Source organism: Nematocida parisii (genome assembly GCF_000250985.1).
Source record: "Nematocida parisii ERTm1 unplaced genomic scaffold supercont1.8, whole genome shotgun sequence".
Taxonomy (NCBI): domain Eukaryota; kingdom Fungi; phylum Microsporidia; genus Nematocida; species Nematocida parisii.
Window position 1 is genome coordinate 13,085 of NW_013524653.1, and position 18,347 is coordinate 31,431.

Sequence of the window (18,347 nt, forward strand, 5' to 3'; positions counted from 1 at the left end):
AAGTGCTTAACTAGAATAAACTCAAGCGCGTACAATATAGCCAATAAAAAAAATACTATGCAAAATTAATGTGACATACACATTTAAAAAGTCCTGCGGTGAAACAGGCCAAATGCACAGAAAATTGTATATAGCAAGAGCCCTTAGCAAACAAGTGTAGGCATGGCCCGAATATACAGTTTATAACAAAAGGCGAATTAAATAGAATAAAGAAGTTTATTGCAGATATTCATGGCACGGGTGTACATTTTTCAATATGCCCTTTCTTATAGTGATAGATTTTGGCAGAAGATGCTTGGATATACGTCCGTTCTTCACAAGGTTTACTTATTTTACTTACATTTATAATAGTAGCCAGAAAATAAAACTAGATTGATTTTATATGCACTTTATGGTATAAAACAAGAAAATTTCAGCTAGCTTATTACATAGAGAATATAAACATATGCATACTGGAAAATACCCCGAAATTTAATCCATATACTTGGAAGACACCTTCTTAATACATTTTAATCCCAAAAGGATGAAAAGGTGTAATCTGTCTTTGGTCGCTTGGGTGCATGCGCAGATAAAGTATTCTTATCCATTATGTCTAGTTCTAGAGCTGTGGTATCTTCTTTAAGAATGTCTGCAGCCAAAACATCTGCAGTGTTCTTTGCTTGCTTGGCAATAAAACACCCTGGATTGTATTCTTGCATTCTCTGGTCCTGTAGAATGTTTTCAGACGCGTCGGGCTTTCTTAGTATATTTGAAAGGTCCTCGCTATCTTTCATTTTTGTTGCAATTTCTTCTACAGATTCATCTGGCGCATTTATACTATAGTTGCTCTGCCTGTCTTCTATTTCTCTCATTTGCTTCTGTCTGCTAATACTTTCTAATACATGTGCTCGCCCGAACGAAAATCGCTTTTCAATCTCCAGAACAGCCGGGTGTATTTCTTTTTCAATATCAGTCCATCTGTGTGACTTAAGAACTTTGACTACCTCTTGAACTATCTCATCGTATCGGTGGGATATTACAGTTTTGTTTTCTCTATCAATACACTCCATAATGCTCTGTGCAAATATGTCCTTTGATAGAATTCTTACATCCTCAACATCTAGGGCGAACTGTGCATTTGGATGTACATCCCTTACTTCTTCTGCCTTTTTACTTAATGCCTGCTTCTTCTTGTGGATTATTCTTAGAACATCCTTTGGATTGGCAACCCGATCTGCAAACTCTGCCATGGTTCTTTTTGGAATGACAGTGCTGGGCAATGCACCATCAATCTCTACACGCAGTCTTACAAGTGGCCGGCGGCTATTTCCGTGCACCTCTAGTATGGACAGCATTTCTGTTCTGATCTTTTCCTCTATATTACTTGCATTTGCAGAGATAGTTCTAAACACCAAGCTACGCGGGCTCATCATCAGTATCGGGGTGCTGCTCCATCCATCCTCTTTGACTTTCAGAAGAACACAGTGCTTGTCCCCGCTCTCTGCTTTACACAGCGACGTCTGCACAGTAGACCCCGGCTGCAAGGTATAGAATCCCATCTTATAATTCTGCACCGGTATTGGCTCTGACTTATGCATGTGCCCCCAAATAACAAGGTCGAGATCTTTACTTAAAAGCTCCTCAGGGACATACGTGTTAATTCCAACACCACATCTAGTCTGGTGAATAACCAGAGCACGAACCCCTTTATTAGCAGGAGTCAGAGAAATCCTTTCCTCTGAAAGAAGCTTTGCCATTGTTTCGTCTCTTATTCCCCCCATGCCATACAAGTTAAACACTATTTGCCCCTTCTTTAATACAATTGGGCGCACTGCAGAGTTCGTTGTTTTTCCATCTATTGCCCCGAAGTAATTTACCAGCCCCGCCTCTGCAAAAATATCCAAAGCTGTCACCCCTTTATGCCCAGATGGCTCGTCATGATTTCCATTTATAGCAAATATAGGCATCTGTATTCTCATGTTTGGGCTTGAATAATTTACACCCCGCCTTCTTTTGTCTATGCTTACAAAGTTTCCGTTGTCTGTGCACTCTATCTCTATGGAATGATCCCCCATGATATTCCTTTGAAGTATTTCCATAGTTCTGTATATGGTGTACTTAGACGGACTAACATCGTGGAACAGGTCTCCGCATATAAGAATGCAGTCTGCCCGTGTCTCTCGGGCATGTGTAAATACTTCTTCAAATGCACGGAACGAGTCTTCTCCCCGCACAGGGTCTCTTTCTGCAAACCCTAGGTGGTTGTCAGTAGTAACAAGAATCCGCAGTTCTTCCATTGCTCTTGAATAAAAGTAAAATTCACAGTATTAATTCTTTATCCTCTGTAGCCCGAAATAACCCGAAATTTATTTTATTATTCCATAAAGGATCTGTCATATATTAATTGATCTTTCTTTCTGCATGCTTATTGCATTTAGAGTCACAAACCTCAAAAGTCCAATCACACAGTTATTATAAACTTCCATGAATCGAGGTGTATGCGACTTCTTTTAATATTGCCCAAAGCTCATGGGATCGCTCGCAAACCTTCTAAATGTTTCTATTTCCTTCTTAGGAATGCGAGGCATGGTTTTCTTCGCGACTTCTTTAAGGCGTCTAAGTAGCTCTTCTTCTATGGTTTCACTAGTGCACGCGGGGGTCTGAATTTTAAATCTAAGCGCACACATGGACAGATCTGCGCACATTCCAGTTAATTCGGCCCCAGTAAACCCAGAAGTACGATTTGCTAGATACTCTTCAAACTCACGGACAGCATTTTCATTCACACCCCACTTGATGATGGCTACAAGCATTTTTCTAAGCTTATTCTGAATTATTTCTCTTCGGGTTTCTGCATCTGGAAGGTCTACAAGAACATGGCAGTCAAATCTACCCGGCCTCATAAGCGCACTGTCAATGCTCCAGGGCTTATTTGTTGCACCAAGAACAAACACGCCTGCTGCGCCGCCCACACCATCCATTTCTGTCAGAAGAGTAGAGACAACTCTTTTGTCCACCTGCCCACCATCGGATTCTCTGTGTGGTGCGATAGAGTCAATTTCATCAATGAATATGATAGATGGTACCTGCGCCCGTGCACTTGCAAATACCTTGCGCACTCTTTCTTCGCTCTCTCCAACATATTTCCCCATTATCTCTGGACCGCGGATGGACAGAAAAACAGACCCACTTTCATTCGCCAGCGCCTGCGCAATAAGTGTCTTTCCACAGCCAGGCGGGCCATATAGAAGAACTCCTTTTGGCGGAGATATACCCACCTCTTCAAAGAGTGATTTATGTAGTAAAGGCCAGATAATTGTTTCGTGCAGCTTTTCTTTAGCTATCTCCTGGCCGAAAATTGATGTGAACCGAATGTCTGGCACTTCAGCAGGCACGCCGTCTGATGCACTGGGAATAGTTCGTACAATGCACCGCATAAGGCGATCCATGCACATCCCATCGCATTTCCGGGTTTTCTCTATAATTGATAGTGCGCGTATAGACTCATCTATTGGCACTGTCTCCTGCGCTTTCTCTATACAAGCTGCTCTTTCTATCTGCATATCTTTTGTGAAAAGTGTGTCTCGAATAAGCAAAAATAGCTCTCCCCGCGTAAAGCCCGCGGTACGCTTTGCAGCAGCATCAACTTCTTTCTCTTTAATCTGGCATCCAGTAGATGCCGCATGCTCTTTTATTCCGGCCACGATCTGCTCTTTTCTTTGGGAAAGGGTTGGGGCATGCAGCGCAATTGTTCTGTCCAGAACACATGCACTTTTTATCTCACTGGGAATTTCGGATAAACTATTAGTTGTAGCAATTACTGCTATTCGTCTCCTATCTCGGTATATTTCCTCCATAATCCTTTCTATAGTGGTTACAGTTTCTGTGCTCTTTTCTTCTAAGTGCCGCTCGATCCTATCTATCCAGACAGTGCACGGCTCATTCAGCTTTGCATACTCAAATGCATCCTCTATTGCCTTTGCTTTATTCCCATGCACTCGCACCCAGTCTTTTCCTGCCTCTTGCAGAACATACATGCAAAGTGTTCGTTTTCCCATGCCTGTATCTCCCGACACGAGTATGCCCTTTGGCGCTCTCAGATACTGGCTCTCTCTACTGCGCGATACATCTAAAACAGAAGTGCTGCTTAGCATGCCTTTTTCTTCCAAATGTGCATTATCAATAAACTCTTTAAGCCTATCGACCTCTTTTTCCAGACCAACAGCAAAGACTGCAGATTCTTCTGTTTCTATTTTTATTTTTGTTTCTTCAGTTATTTTTGCTATTTCTTCTTTTATTCTTATGTGCCCTCCAAGAACCGTCTCTCCGTTCTTAAGGATCCTTTTATCGGTTAGAATCAGCCGAAGAGACTCAAGCCTCTCCACAGTCTTGCGCATCTTCTTAAAAACAACAACCATATCAGTGCACGCAGGGTGGTCTAAGCCAGCCCTTTCTACCGTCACAAGGTCCCCAGCACGTACACCCAAGTGCACTATTTCCTCCCTCGGCAGATAGACTGCGTTTTCATCCCCATCAAACTTTGGAATGATTTTCAGCACAGTTTCATTGCAGGGCCCAGTGATCTTTACGTGCTGGCCCGGCTTTAGATGAGACTCTCTTAGGCAGTTTGGCACCATGTATGCCCGAGCCCGATCCTTGTCCATTTCGTACGGAACTGCTTCCACTGTATAATTTGTTCGCATATTTTTTTTGTCATATGTCAATAGAAAAGATTACTTCTTTCGAGTCCCGGGTGCAGACATTTGAAACATTCGGATGGAGCTGTTCATTCCAAGACATCAAAACACTTGCGCACGCCGGGTTCGCAAGGGATGCGGTGGGAGGGTCTAATGACGGAGTGATCTGCCACTTCTGTAATAAAGCACTGGATGGGTGGGACCGGACCGATATTCCATATCATGAGCACCGAATCCACTCGCCAAAGTGCATTCTATTCAATCTAGACACAACAGAGGCAAGAACCCGGTCCTTCAAGTATGGCCAGCACAGGATAGCCATGAAAGCAATTAAGTTTCTAGCTGCAAGTGGAGTGTTTTTGTATAATATAGAAGATCCCAATCAGCCACATTTATTTTGCTTTAACTGCGGATTTAATTGTAAAATAGCTAGCCAAATCTTCAGCAAGACCGCACAGCGCATTAATGAGCTGCACATGTGGCACAGCAGCACGTGCGCTGAAGAGGTTAAAATTGAGAAAGAAGCCCGCGGAAATAAACTGAATAAAAAAGAATATTTCTCATGCCAAATTGTAAAAGGAAAAGTGAATGCGCTCCAGGAGACAAGATACGTTATCGATTTAAATGAACTATCCAGCAATAATATAGAAATACACACACCATCTTGGTCACATGTAATGACAAGCGGAAGCCTTCCTAAGAAGAATCTTTTGTATGCAGAAAAAGAGCCAAATAAACAAGCATCCACTCCTGAAATATCCCAGGAGAGCGAAAAAGAGGTACATGCATCGGCAAGTAAGAAAGATCGGCCTCTTTCTAGCCCAGGAGAGAGCATTTCCCCCATTTCCTCGGCAGACCAGAGAAATAGCGCAGAGAATGCGGCAACTGAGAGCCCAGCCATGCTGTGTGTAACAGAAAGCCCGGGAGTTCTGGAAAAGAAAGTGCAAATAGTTGTGCCAGAAACCATCTTGGATGAAATTCGCCCAGATGAGCTTATACTGCAGCTAAATGAATTTATTACGCCAGAGGAAAGAGCATCTCTTCCCATTAAAGATGCACTTGCTCTAGGCCTATCAAAGATGCTAGAGCAGATACGAGATATAACCAACCAGGATATAGAAGATGTTCGCCAGGAGATGTCACAATTACTACCATGAAGAGAATAAACACAGAAAATAAAATCTCTGCTTACTTTTGCTCTTAAGCCCAAAATGCTTACATAACATGTAAAAAGCACATGCTGATTTCGAAATATAATTTAAATAAGACCTACTTCGCACATAAAATGTAACAGAGTATCTGTTTGATTGGTGATATACGCAATAACAGACAGCCCGAACATTATTGCAGATATATGCTAATGCACGGTGTGCAGTTAAGTAGTAAAATATAAACAAACATCCTATGAACCAGTTTATTTCTAACGGAACTTCTAATGGAGCAATAAAAGAGTGCTAAGATTTAGAAAAATTGTCATGCAGACTAATTGGTGTACTATGCGTAATACACTTTCATTGCCTCAATAAATGCAATTATTCTTTCTTTGTTTAAAATATATCCTTTGATTGTTATATCATCTATTGCACTGCAGCTGAAGGCTGGCTTTTCATTGTTTAAAATTAAAAAGATCTCTTCTGTGTGTATTGGGAATAGCTTTCCACTATTTGTGAACTTGAATTTCGGGAAGATCCGTTTAATCTCCGCCTCCTCTTCCTTCTGCACGGGCCTTTCCAAAGAGAGCAGAAGGATTTTTTGGTCTTTGCTGTGCATGCATGCGGCAGGGAATGCCTCATACATCTCATACATAATCTCCTCTGGGACGTTTGCAAATCTTGCTGAAATGAGAATATCCATCTCCTCGTACTCTGGCAGCTTTCGAATAGCGGCGTCAACCTTTGGAAGCAGCATAGATTTTGCTTCTGGATACTTTAGAACAGAGAAAAATGACGTAATCCACGGATCTGTCTCTATCCCCTCAGCCTCAGACCGCGCCACAATGTGCGCAAATAGTGCTTCTTTTTGTGTTTCGGATACACTCGGGCTAAGCATTTTGGCCTGTCTGATAAGCAAATCGATTCTATCATAGTCGCCCTCGCACGGCCCTGTCTGCACAGTGAATAGCTCGGGCATGTTTCCGCTTGACGCCATCTGATCAGATGCATCCTGTGAGTCATAATTTTCATCGTCCGTGAAATAGTCACTGTTCGAATATCCCTCAGAGTCTATGTACTCTCTGTCCGACATAAATATATTTTTTTACAGAAGTTTTCATGAATTCATTTACAACGGAAACACCGAACTTGGAAGAAAAGGAGAGAAAGGCTTTTTCCCTGGGATCACCAGAGGAGATAGACCAGTTTTCGCAGGAGTATGAAATAGTTAGAAGGCTGTGCGTGCCCGTGGAGATGCCAAATACGATAAAGGCAAAAGAAATCCTCTACGCAGCAGCGCGCAAGCAGAACATATTGGTTATAGAGATAGATGCAGAGGACATACAAGACACCTCCACTCTGGTTGAGCAGATGCACATAGAAGAAAGAGATATTGTGCGGAGGGAGGGAGTGCTTGTCCGTGCTATGAAAAGCGGGCACTGGCTTGTTGTGAACTCCAAAGAGAAAGAGAATCCGATCACTAATTACATTGTGTCAGAGTATGGGGCCATTCCCGGAACTAGCTCTGCACCGCACTGTAACTTTCAGCTGTTTATTTTCTCTAAGGACTACTCACCGGACTCAAACAGAGGCCTGGCGTATCCCATGCAGATGGTAAGGGAGACACCTGAAAACAAAGAGAATACAACAGAAACAAAAAACCCGGTGAAGGAAAAAAGCACCGGGGTCTTGACAAATAAACTTGTGCAGGCACTCATACAAAGTGTGCCAAATACACACACGGTCACCGAGGAGTCAGCAAAGAATATTGTTTCTACAGTGCTGCTGGCAATTTCCCGTTATGCAGATTCATACGAGATAGAATGTGTAAGCAAGGAGGTAGAAGAAAGAACAAAAATATATTATCAGCTGCAGATGATTATCGAGCAAATTTTAGTCAGAAATATAACTTCCCCAGAGGTAACTCCTCTTCACGCGCGTACTGAGCTATATAGAATACTCTGTGATATTCTTCTATCTGGCGTGTCTCCATGCGAGAGAGATGCAAAGGAAGAGTCGCTCAGAGACATGATGTGCGTTCGGTGCGAGGATGTCGAGTCGGCCTGGGGGAAAGCAGCGTACGATGCAACCAAGTGCCTCTTAAGCGAGCCAGAGTATGTGCTGACAGTTCCTGCAGTCCGCCTTATTCTGTGCATTCTAGAGGGCCTGTCCGCCACAAACTCGTTTTTGCTCATTGGTGAGACGGGGACTGGAAAAACCACCACAGTGCAGAAGATATTTGAGCGTAGAAAGATTCTAATTACAGCAAGGTATAAGGATGCCCGGAAAATGCTTTGTGTGAACCTTTCAAAAGACACTGATATTTCTGATCTTTTGGGGGCCTACCAGTTTGCTACATCTGAGCAGCTTGTTCTGCACATCAACGACCTAATTCAGGGATATTTTGAGCTGTTTTTCAACGAAGAGAAGAACAATGCATTCCTGCAAGAGGTTGACAAGGCTGCGGAGGAGAGAAGAATTGACGTGATCACAGACACAGCAGAAGACCTGCTTCAGAAGTTTGCTGCACAGAGCACGGCCAACCCTTCTTCTGAAAAGGCGCACGCCATATCCAGGCTGGAGAAGGCACTCGATCTGCTCAGAAGGAGCGAGGCAGGCGTGCAGAACATATGCATATTCGTGGAGGGTCCGTTAGTTCGGGCTGCACTGTACGGGTACTGGATACTTCTAGATGAGAGTAACCTGGCGCCCGCATCAACTCTTAGATACATTAACACAGCGATCCAAAGAGGGCAGCTGTCTATTATAGAGGAGGGAGGTGCTGTTGTTCCGATTGACAAAAGAACAGTTATATTCCAGTGCATGAACCCAGGGGATGACCATGGAAAGAAGAACATAGAAATGGATAGAACACTCTATCACTGGATAGATGAGATTGACAGATACCCCGCTGATATACTGTCAGTGGCGCAGGGATACGGAAAGGACCGCACGCAGGAAGAGATACAGAATATTGTGAAGTTTTATACCGAAATAAAGCAAATGGCAAAAAACCACGGGCTAAGAACGGGGAGTAACCGCGCAGCGCTCTTTGGAATACGAAATCTGATTAGAACCCTGAAGATGAAGAATATTTCTGTGGTGGAGGGAATAGAAGTAAACTTCCTCACACAGCTGTGCATAAGCCACAAAGTGCTTGGAAGAAAGCTGCTGCAGACTATCTTCCCCGAGGGAAAAAGAGAGACAAAGACATACCAGTCAACCGAGTCGTACATTATCACGCCGCAGGTGCAAGCATATATATCTGAGATTGAGTCTGCTATATCCACAGGGACTGCTGTGCTTTTAGAGGGCACTACCTCAGTGGGAAAGACTTCTCTTATAAAGTACATAGCGCAGACCAAGAACAAGCAGGTTGTCCGGATAAACAATCACGAGCACACGGATATAACAGAGTATCTTGGAACTTTTGGGGTAGCCGATGCAGCACAGAGTGGCGTACGTGAAGCAGATGCAGAAGAAGCTAGCCCGCAAACCAAGCGACGGTGCCCATCAGAGAGCGCCAAGGCCGGCAATGCACATCAAGCAGAGTTTGTGTATAAGGAGGGTGCTCTTGTAACAGCAGTTCGTAAGGGCCACTGGATTCTTCTTGATGAGCTGAACTTGGCCCCAACAGAAGTACTTGAATCTCTGAACAGGCTGCTGGACAGCAATAGAGAACTTTTCATTCCAGCAACGCAGGAGGTAATCAAGGCACACCCGGAGTTTGCACTTTTTGCCACGCAGAACCCCGCTGAGTCTGCAGACTACAGAAACAGAAAGCATCTGAGCAAAGCATTCCGGAACAGGTTCATTGAACTGTATGTAGAGGAAAAGAGCAGGGATGAGCTGGAAGTGGTTCTGCACGGGATGCGCGCAGGAAAAGTGTTCACAAAAGTCCTTCTGGATATATATGAAGATCTGCGGATTCTCACGTGCAACCGATCCCATGAGTATATTACACTAAGAGAGCTCATGAAGATCCTTCGCCGATTCACACAGGAGGTGCAAGCACCGTTCATTGACAGAATGGCGCGCTCTGAAGAAAGGCTCTTTTATTATACAATGCTTATTCTAACGGAAAAGTTGCGTGCACCAGAGGAAAGACAGAAGATAGAAAGCATCATATGCACGCACTTTGAAAAAACCTTCAAGAAAGCATTCACTTCAGCTGCGTACGCAGAGGCCATTTCAGTTCCCATGGAAGAGGACCCACTTGCCCCTCTACTTACACCAAGCGTTACTCGCACACTGAGAAAGATAGAGGCTGCGTGGGTAGCACAGGAGAACATTCTTTTGGTAGGTGCCCCGGGGATAGGAAAGACCTATCTTTCAGAGTACATATCTCGCAGAATGCAGACACCCTGCACGGTGATTGGCATGCACGCTGGCATAGAACTTTCTGACTTTGTTGGTGGGTATGTAGAGACGCCCAGGCACACCAGTGCTGAAGGCTCTTCTAATCCAGATGCCACCGCACCAAGATTCACATGGAAAGACGGGCCTCTGCTGGTTGCCATGCAAGAAGGAAGTGCACTGATAATTGACGAAATTAACCTGGTTCCAGACTCTGTTCTGGAGTCTCTTAACGAGCTATTCGATGACCGAGCAGTGCGAGTACACGAGACTGGGCGGCACATAAGGGCACACCCAAACTTTAGAATCATTGGAACAATGAACCCAGGAGATGACCATGGAAAGAGAGAGATGAGTAAAAGTATTTCCACCAGGCTAACCACAATATACATGGATAAGCTGTCAAGCAACGCAGAGGCAGTAAGCTACTTCCTTTTCTACACAAGAAAGTACGGCCTGCCTGCAGATGAAGACAGAGCATCCCTGTACTACAGAGCACTTCATAAAGCCCTGCAAATAACTGCAGTGACAATAGACAGTGCCCGTGAGGCAGAGGTACTGGCAAGATACGTGTCCAACTACCCGATAGACCTACATAATGCAGATGCAGAGGCAATCACACAGATACTCTGCATGGGAATAGAACTGGTCCGCCAGATACCTAGCAAGTCCATTGGAGAAGTTGTTGATACAGAAGAGTCCTTTGGAGTGCACCCATTTATTTTGCAGAAGAGTGCGAGCACATCTAGCAGCACATACACATTTGCTCCGCCTTCTGTTCAGAGCACTCTATACAGAATAGTGCAGGGCCTCTTCTGCAGATTTAATTTGCTTCTGGAGGGCCCACCGGGCACCGGAAAAACAAAGATTATTGAGGAAATAGGCCGGCGGATGGGAAAGCGTGTGACTCGTGTGAATCTAAGCAGTGAGACGGAGATGGCAGACCTGACCGGAAGAAACACCCCAACAGACAAAGGCATTTTGTTCATAGAGGGTGAGTTTATTCGAGCAATCACAAGAGGCGACTGGATCATTATTGATGAGATAAACTTGGCGACACAGAGTGTGCTGGAGGGTCTGAATGGATGCCTTGACTATAGAAGAAGAATATTTGTGCCTGAAATGGGATCTGTCAATCTGCACCCAGAGACAGTTATTTTTGGAACAATGAACCCGAAAGTATCCAGGACCGATGGAAGAAAGCTTCTTCCAAAGTCATTCCTCAGCCGTTTCATACGAATTTCAAGGGAGGCCTTCACAGAGGACGATCTAAGAATTATCATGAGGTGTGCACCAAGGCCAGCAGAGATTCAGAGCGCAGAGGCGGCAGAAGCACTTATCAACAGAATTCTTCAGTATAGAGCACGGTATAGCCTTAACTTAAGAGACTGCCTCAGACACATGGCAACAGGAAAGCCGCATCTTATTCCATACACACAGCAGCTAATCAATCTAGAGACGCCATGTAGTGCTATTATGTCTTATGCTGGGGAGTACCTTCCTTCTGTTAAACTAGACCATGCCATGTGCACAACCGGCCTAGACCGAGAGGAGATGGCATACCACGCAACAGAGACAGAACTGCAGGTAGGCAGCACGCGTATTTCATGCGATGTAGGCCTTGACCCAGAATATGTGATAACGCACGGAAGTATCCCTGCACTGGAGGCACTTATAAACGGAATGGTGCACGGCTGGCCATGTATCATTAAAGGCCCTCTAGGAAAAGGGAGACTTGCACGGTTCTTTGCCACAATCACTGGCAATCCACTCTGCGCGCTCTCATGCCATAAAGACATGGAGCCAGCAGAGTTTCTTGGGAAGTATGTGAAGGCGCAGGATAAAGAGAAGAGCATGCCGTTCCTGTGGGAAGACTCTCCGTTTATACAGGCAGTGGAGACTGGATCGATTATCCTGCTAAAGAATATTAACTTAGTGAAGAACGACGTGATAGATCGGCTAAACAGTTTGTTTGAAGTGGGAGGGTCACTGGAAATACACGAGAAAGGAGGCAGTGAGATACGAAGAGTGGTCACCCACCCGAATACCAGGTTTATATTTACACTTGCAGAGAGCGCCAAAGAACTTTCTCCTGCACTGATCAACCGGTCTGTCCAGGTGAATCTCCCTGCAACTCTTTCTATGGTAGACTTAGCAAAGATTCTGCAGATGAACAGCACAGAAACTGCAAAGAGGCTTAGTACATCAAAGCAAAAGAGAATCTCGTCTGGTCTACTGCATGCGCACATACAGGCAAGAAAAGTGCTTGACTACAACACAGTGCATGATACCGGGCTGAGAGCACTTCTGCCGCTAGATGACTTGCAGGATCTTAAAAGAGAAGAGGGCCTGAAGAACTATCTGAATGAGAAAAGTATCCTGCACTACATGAGAGATCTAGCACAGAACGGCCTGGAGAAGGAGTTGCTTGATATAGGCACGCCCGAGCAGATGGAGGAGGCTCTCCCGCTGATTATAAAGAATCTGGCAGAGCACAGCATAGACCCAGAGTACAGAGAAGTCTACAGAAACACAGAGCTACACAAATCCTTACAAGAGAAGTATGAAATATGCGCAGCCTTTGCTAAGGGCAGAACTGCAAGAAGCAAAGACAGCACTGCGCAAGACAGCACGAGCACTTTAGATAGTACTGCTAAAGCAGCCACTGGGAGTGCACCCGAGCCACTAGATGTGCTTAATCGGTTAATGCTGCTTAAGAATAAAGTTGACAGTGGCGAGAGCGCACTGCGCGCATACTTTGAAGCGATGGACATGCCCATTTTATCACGAAAAGAGGCTTCTGTGCGCATGGCTAGAATAAAGCTAGTTGAAGCTGTCTTTTCTACGGGAAGGACCTCATTTAACTCGCTTAAAAACCTGCCAATTGTTCAAGAGATAGCACTACTTCTAGATGGCCTTTCTGGCGAGCTGGAAAGAGAAATCGCAGACTTGGAGACTACGCCATCTGCATACGATGCCTTGAATGAGCTACTCAGCGCATGCCTACAGTATGGGATAGACCCTCTTATTTTCCTTGAGATACAGAAGATTGAGGAACAAAGCAAAATGCGCGTGGAGTGTGCTCTGAGGCAGATAAAGAAGAACTACTATCTGTACAAGTACGGAGTGCGTCTGGTGTATCCTCCCCTCCCTGTGGTAAAAGGACTAAATGAAATCCGCGAGAAAAGAAGGGAAAGAAACTTTAAACGATTTGCCTATTACTTACAGGGTGTAATAAAGGATGCAATGACTGCAGAGTATCCAGAGCTGCTTGCTTTCTCTTTGATAAGAAGAGACATGCACAAGTACTCAGATCTTTGGGAGTGCTTCTCATATGCCCTTCTGAAGAGTGGAATAGAGAGAATTGCGCAGAAGAAACAGGTGATAAATGTCTCTGAAATAGGACTGGCCACGCTTGAAGCATGTGACTCAACTATCACTGCAGAGAGCGGTCTTTCAAAAGTATGTAAAGTGCTTTTAAAGAACAACTCGTCATTCCTTTCTCTTACGCCGCTACACTCCCGATGTGTGCAGGTTCTTTGGAGAGTATTTTCGCAAGAGGCAGTCGACGAGTCAGAAATATTTTCACTATGTGGCCTTGTTCTATCAGAAAATTCATTTGCCAAAGACCTACCAGAAGAGTTTGTTAGTGGCGTATCACAGTACCACCTATCTGCTAATACAGACAAAATTCTTTCTGCAGCAAGCATTCTGCACAGTGCACAGATTGATCTTTCAATATCTGAAAAGAAAGCATACCACACAGTCTCTATTAGTCCGCGAATTGTTGAGTTAATTGACCAGGTGCACTTAGAGGTGAAAAATGCAAAGAACCTAACCGGAAGAAAGAAGCATGACTGGGGAGAGGATGATGGTGCGAAGGAGTACTTGATGGAAAGCATTGGAGCGCTTAGAGCTGCACACATCGCCACTCCTGCCCAGAAAATTGCTGCAGAACTTGACCTGTTAAATGAAAACGCAATTCACATAAACATACTGAGCACACCTTTAAACACCGCACGGCATGCAATATACAAGCTGTATACAGAGCACAGATCGTATAATATAGGCAGGTATACAGAGATCCAGGGCGCATGGCTGCTTCACCTGTTCAGTGCACTGCATAGGAAGGATACAAAAAATAGCAGCACTGCCATAGTATATGCAATTGAAGAATTCCTGCTACAATCTACTGTGGGGGACATGGAGAAGCGTGTTGAGATCATTCGGCAAATGGTGGGCGCCGGCGGGCAGTACCAGATAAACAATATTCTTGTATATTTCCTTCCATACCTAGAGTGTGTGCACCGCAAAAGAGAAAAGACGACAGAAGCAGTGAAGAGCCTTATAAAGGAAATAGAAACAGCACTGTCAATAAAGATGAAAACGGACGGCACACTAGTTCCTATCCGCGAAAAGTCAATTCTTATAAAGGCCGAGGCTATAAAGGAAAGCTTAGAAGGGCTGCTTGCTCCAATTATTTCTGTAATAAAGCCGCAGCTATTCCATCGGTCAGTTGCTTTAACTTGTGCTTGTGGCAGCGAAGAGTGCTATGTGTGCATGGCAAAGGAGGTAGAAAGACAAAAGATGTGCCTGGAGAAGGAGAGCATGAGTGTCAAACTGCGTGCGCTTTATCTTCTCTTTGAGAAACTGTCTGTTATGATGCCTGCCGGTATTTCCAGAATAGGGATTATTGGCGCAAAGGACTTCTACATGCACGTATTTGATGGAACAGAGGATGAGCACATTGTTCTTGCAAAGATAGTTCACGTGGGCACTGCTGTGCTACGTGCAGACCCTGTCATACACTTCCAGATTGCAACGCGTATTTCAGACACGACCATTAAGCTACTTAACTACTCTATGCAGGCAGACTTATCAGAGCGCAGACTCATTCTTGTTTCTCTTGGCCTATTCTTTGAGCTAATGACATTTGGATTCTGTGGAGACGATGAGGAAGATGGGCTAGATGGCCTGATTGATGAGCTAGAGGACGCGGGCATGCGCCTGGGAGATGGAGAAAAGAACATCTCAGAGAAGCTGAAGAAAGAGGAAGAGGTGGGCGATGACTACAAAGGAGAAAAAGACATGCAGAGTGAGGAGATTGATGAAGAGGACGGAGTCGACTGTGAGAATGCAGGAGAGGTCCAGAAGACCGCGGGTGCTGAGGACAAGTCTGATATTGAAGTGGACAATGGTTCTGTCTCTGATAATGAAGAGGAGTTTAACCAGAAGAACAAGAAAGACACAAATGCCACGGACGAAGCAGAGGATGAAGATGAAGGCAGCGGCGAGGGAGAAGAAGAAGAACCCGCAGAAGAAAGCGAAAGTGGTGAAGGAAAGGATGAAGATGTAAAGGAAATCGATGTTGAAGACAACCCAGAAAATCCAGAGGAGCCAGAAGAGCTGAACATACAAGACATGGAAATGTGCGATGAAGAAGGCGGCGAGTTTAATAAGGATGACTTGGAGGAGGTAGAAGACAACTGCTCGCTTGAAGAGGAGTCTCTTGAAGGCATTGCCCTGGAGACAGGAGATGAAGAAAGTAGCGAGGAGGAAGTATCCATTGAAAAGTATGAAAGCGAGGAGTATGAAAATAACGTAAAGCAGTACGACATAGCAGAAGTAGAAGTCAACCCAGAGCAGCTGTTCAATGACCAGGAAAACATTGATGAAATGGTTGGCAATGAGGAAGGAGAAGGCGCAGAAAGAGAAGTTGCAGTTGATAAAGGCGATGAAATAAACGAAAACGCAGAGGATGTAGAAGAAGCGCTTTATACCGGAGAGTACAAAGAGACGGCAGAAACAGAGGCTCCAGAAAAAGCACCATTTGAAAGACCTGCCAAAAAGTCCATCGACCCAATTGCATACTACGAAAAAATCAAGCACATTACCAACCCAGAGCTGACAAAGCAGCTAAGTGTGGTTCTTGAAGAGAATGAAAAGTCTGCGTATGAAGGCGACTACATCAGCGGAAGAAGACTGAACATGAAGAGAATCATATCTTACATAGCAAGCGATGGGCAGAAGAACCGGATCTGGATGAGAAAGAGCAAAAATCAAGGCAGGGAATATCTCATCAGAATATTTGTGGATAACAGTGGAAGTATAAAGAACTCGAGCATAGTGGATGCACTCGTAAAAAGTCTTACAAGCATAACAAACTCTTTAGACCTACTGAATGTGCCATTTGAACTGCACACCTTCAGCTGCACCGTGCACCCGCACAAGGACATGCGCAGACTAATTGAAGGACTTACTTTTAATGATAAAGAAACAAGAATTTCCTGGGTGTTTAACGATGAGTACAAGCACGGATATAACATAATCATAAGTGACGGTCTGTTTTATGATAGCTCGGTTTCCACCGGTGTACTCTCTAATACTCTGTTGCTACTTGTAGGCAATGGTGATATTATTAAGGAAATGCGAACAGTCAAGGCTGTAGTCGGTGAAGTGGTTATTGGAAAATATTTAGATACACTTGCTATACCATACTGCATAGTAGATGAAGACAATTTGCTTGAGGTTGTGTTCTGCAGAGAGTTAAAGAACATTCTTAGACTTGCAAGAAGAGCAGATAACTAAATAATAAACGGTTTAAATTCATTATTTCTTGTTTTAACATGGCAGTATGCATCAGTATATTTAGTAGCTGAAATTGTAACTAGATCTAATTAATTTCTGTATAAATCTGCTTGTATAAATTTAGATTTATTTTATGTGGACTAGTCGTAATTTATTAAAAATAAATATTATTTACGCCTTGCATTTTTAAGTCTTCATTTATTTTTCTTATTGTACACTTTTATTTTAAAGAATTATTTAGCTGGTCTTGCTGTTTAAAAAAAATACTTCTTTGAGCGCCACACGAATCACCTTCTGCTCTTCAAATGGGAGAGACTCAAGGAACTCACTTGACAAAATTTGTATTATTTCCTTTCTGTATAAATGGAATGATTTGATACAGTTTTTAAAGGCACGCGATCCTATTTTACTGCTAACAATTCTCTTAAAGTCTTTCATAAAACAGTCAAACACAAACCTTGCATCATATGAAATAATCCGTTGCACCACATAATTTCCTATCTCGTGCTGTAGAAGCCCTGAAGAGTATGGAAAGATGTGCTTCTTCACCTCCTCCATCAAAGACGGATTCTTTACCATGCTGACCACCAGCTGAATAACATATGTACCATACTTGTGCTTAGCAAGATAGATGAACTCTGGAGAAGTAAGCGCTGAAATGCAAGACAAAAGACTTTCCTGTGTCATGCCGCGAATCCTTCCCTGTAGAACAACATTGGAGTGCCTTCCACTTGCCATGGAAATAAATTCCTGCGACTTTTCCTGTTCATTTACAGAGATGATTCCTGTTTTTATTCTTGTTTCTCTTGGTGCCTGCTCACTCCCGCAGTCAAAAACAGTTTCAGTGATTTCCATTTTTTTAATTGAAAAGGCTCTCTCAAGCGCCTGCAGCTGTATATTTTTCTCTGGGACAGAAATCCTCAAAGGCGCTCGCATGTCTACACCAAATGATAGAAGAAACGCAGATTTATGTGATTGATAAAAAAGCAGAGCAGTTCTAATTGAAACAAATTTAACAACACACATTTTCTCTTCAACAGAAACAATAGGCCACTCTTTCATATGAGAACACTTCCTGCACAGAGTGTAAGGAGAAGATGGCTCATCAGATGGCATCTGGCCTAAAAATCCTTCTTCTCTTAGCAAACAGTCTTCGTGCTCTTTTTCCTTTCTTGCATTGATAAAAGAAACTTCATCTGCCACTTCCTCTTTATCTTCATAACATTTGGGCGTACATCTGCACATACCGCATAAATTATTTCCATCACATAAAAAGCAAAGCCTAAAACACTTGGCTTGTTCTTCTTTAATCGATCTGTATATAATACATACTATCCGGGTTGGTTGACATATTTGTCCCACGCGTTCTTTGATGGGGGCTTTGTTCTTTTTTATCTCAACTGAACTCTCCATAAGGGGTAAGTTATTGATTGGCTTTATTTTCAGACTTTCCATATGCTGAGAAGCATATTCATCTGTCCAGCTCATTATACTCTCCCTATCTTGCATTGGTTTAAATATACAAATAGACCCGTCTATTTACATACTGATCACTGAAGACTCTTCAATATTATTT

General features: G+C 43.7%; 6 protein-coding genes across 6 annotated transcripts; 2 read left to right on the plus strand and 4 right to left on the minus strand.

Annotated features, from left to right (window-relative positions):
- Positions 1 to 220: 220 nt before the first annotated feature.
- On the minus strand, positions 221 to 2,276 carry NEPG_02477 (uncharacterized protein; the record flags this gene model as incomplete). The annotated part of the gene is made up of 1 exon (XM_013204850.1): positions 221 to 2,276. One exon carries the CDS (start codon positions 2,274 to 2,276, stop codon positions 510 to 512), a length of 1,767 nt encoding a protein of 588 aa, XP_013060304.1. The 3' UTR covers positions 221 to 509.
- Positions 2,277 to 2,325: 49 nt separating this feature from the next.
- On the minus strand, positions 2,326 to 4,682 carry NEPG_02478 (uncharacterized protein; the record flags this gene model as incomplete). The annotated part of the gene is made up of 1 exon (XM_013204851.1): positions 2,326 to 4,682. One exon carries the CDS (start codon positions 4,680 to 4,682, stop codon positions 2,490 to 2,492), a length of 2,193 nt encoding a protein of 730 aa, XP_013060305.1. The 3' UTR covers positions 2,326 to 2,489.
- A 14-nt stretch (positions 4,683 to 4,696) lies between these two features.
- NEPG_02479 (uncharacterized protein) lies at positions 4,697 to 6,106 on the plus strand (the record flags this gene model as incomplete). The annotated part of the gene is made up of 1 exon (XM_013204852.1): positions 4,697 to 6,106. The coding sequence occupies one exon, from the start codon at positions 4,697 to 4,699 to the stop codon at positions 5,831 to 5,833; it is 1,137 nt and encodes a 378-aa protein (XP_013060306.1). The 3' UTR covers positions 5,834 to 6,106.
- Positions 6,085 to 6,920, minus strand: NEPG_02480 (uncharacterized protein; the record flags this gene model as incomplete). Its single annotated transcript, XM_013204853.1, has 1 exon — positions 6,085 to 6,920. The coding sequence occupies one exon, from the start codon at positions 6,918 to 6,920 to the stop codon at positions 6,171 to 6,173; it is 750 nt and encodes a 249-aa protein (XP_013060307.1). The 3' UTR covers positions 6,085 to 6,170.
- Positions 6,921 to 6,946: 26 nt separating this feature from the next.
- NEPG_02481 (uncharacterized protein) lies at positions 6,947 to 16,783 on the plus strand (the record flags this gene model as incomplete). The annotated part of the gene is made up of 1 exon (XM_013204854.1): positions 6,947 to 16,783. The coding sequence occupies one exon, from the start codon at positions 6,947 to 6,949 to the stop codon at positions 16,769 to 16,771; it is 9,825 nt and encodes a 3,274-aa protein (XP_013060308.1). The 3' UTR covers positions 16,772 to 16,783.
- Positions 16,784 to 16,960: 177 nt separating this feature from the next.
- On the minus strand, positions 16,961 to 18,280 carry NEPG_02482 (uncharacterized protein; the record flags this gene model as incomplete). The annotated part of the gene is made up of 1 exon (XM_013204855.1): positions 16,961 to 18,280. The coding sequence occupies one exon, from the start codon at positions 18,278 to 18,280 to the stop codon at positions 17,009 to 17,011; it is 1,272 nt and encodes a 423-aa protein (XP_013060309.1). The 3' UTR covers positions 16,961 to 17,008.
- Positions 18,281 to 18,347: the final 67 nt, after the last annotated feature.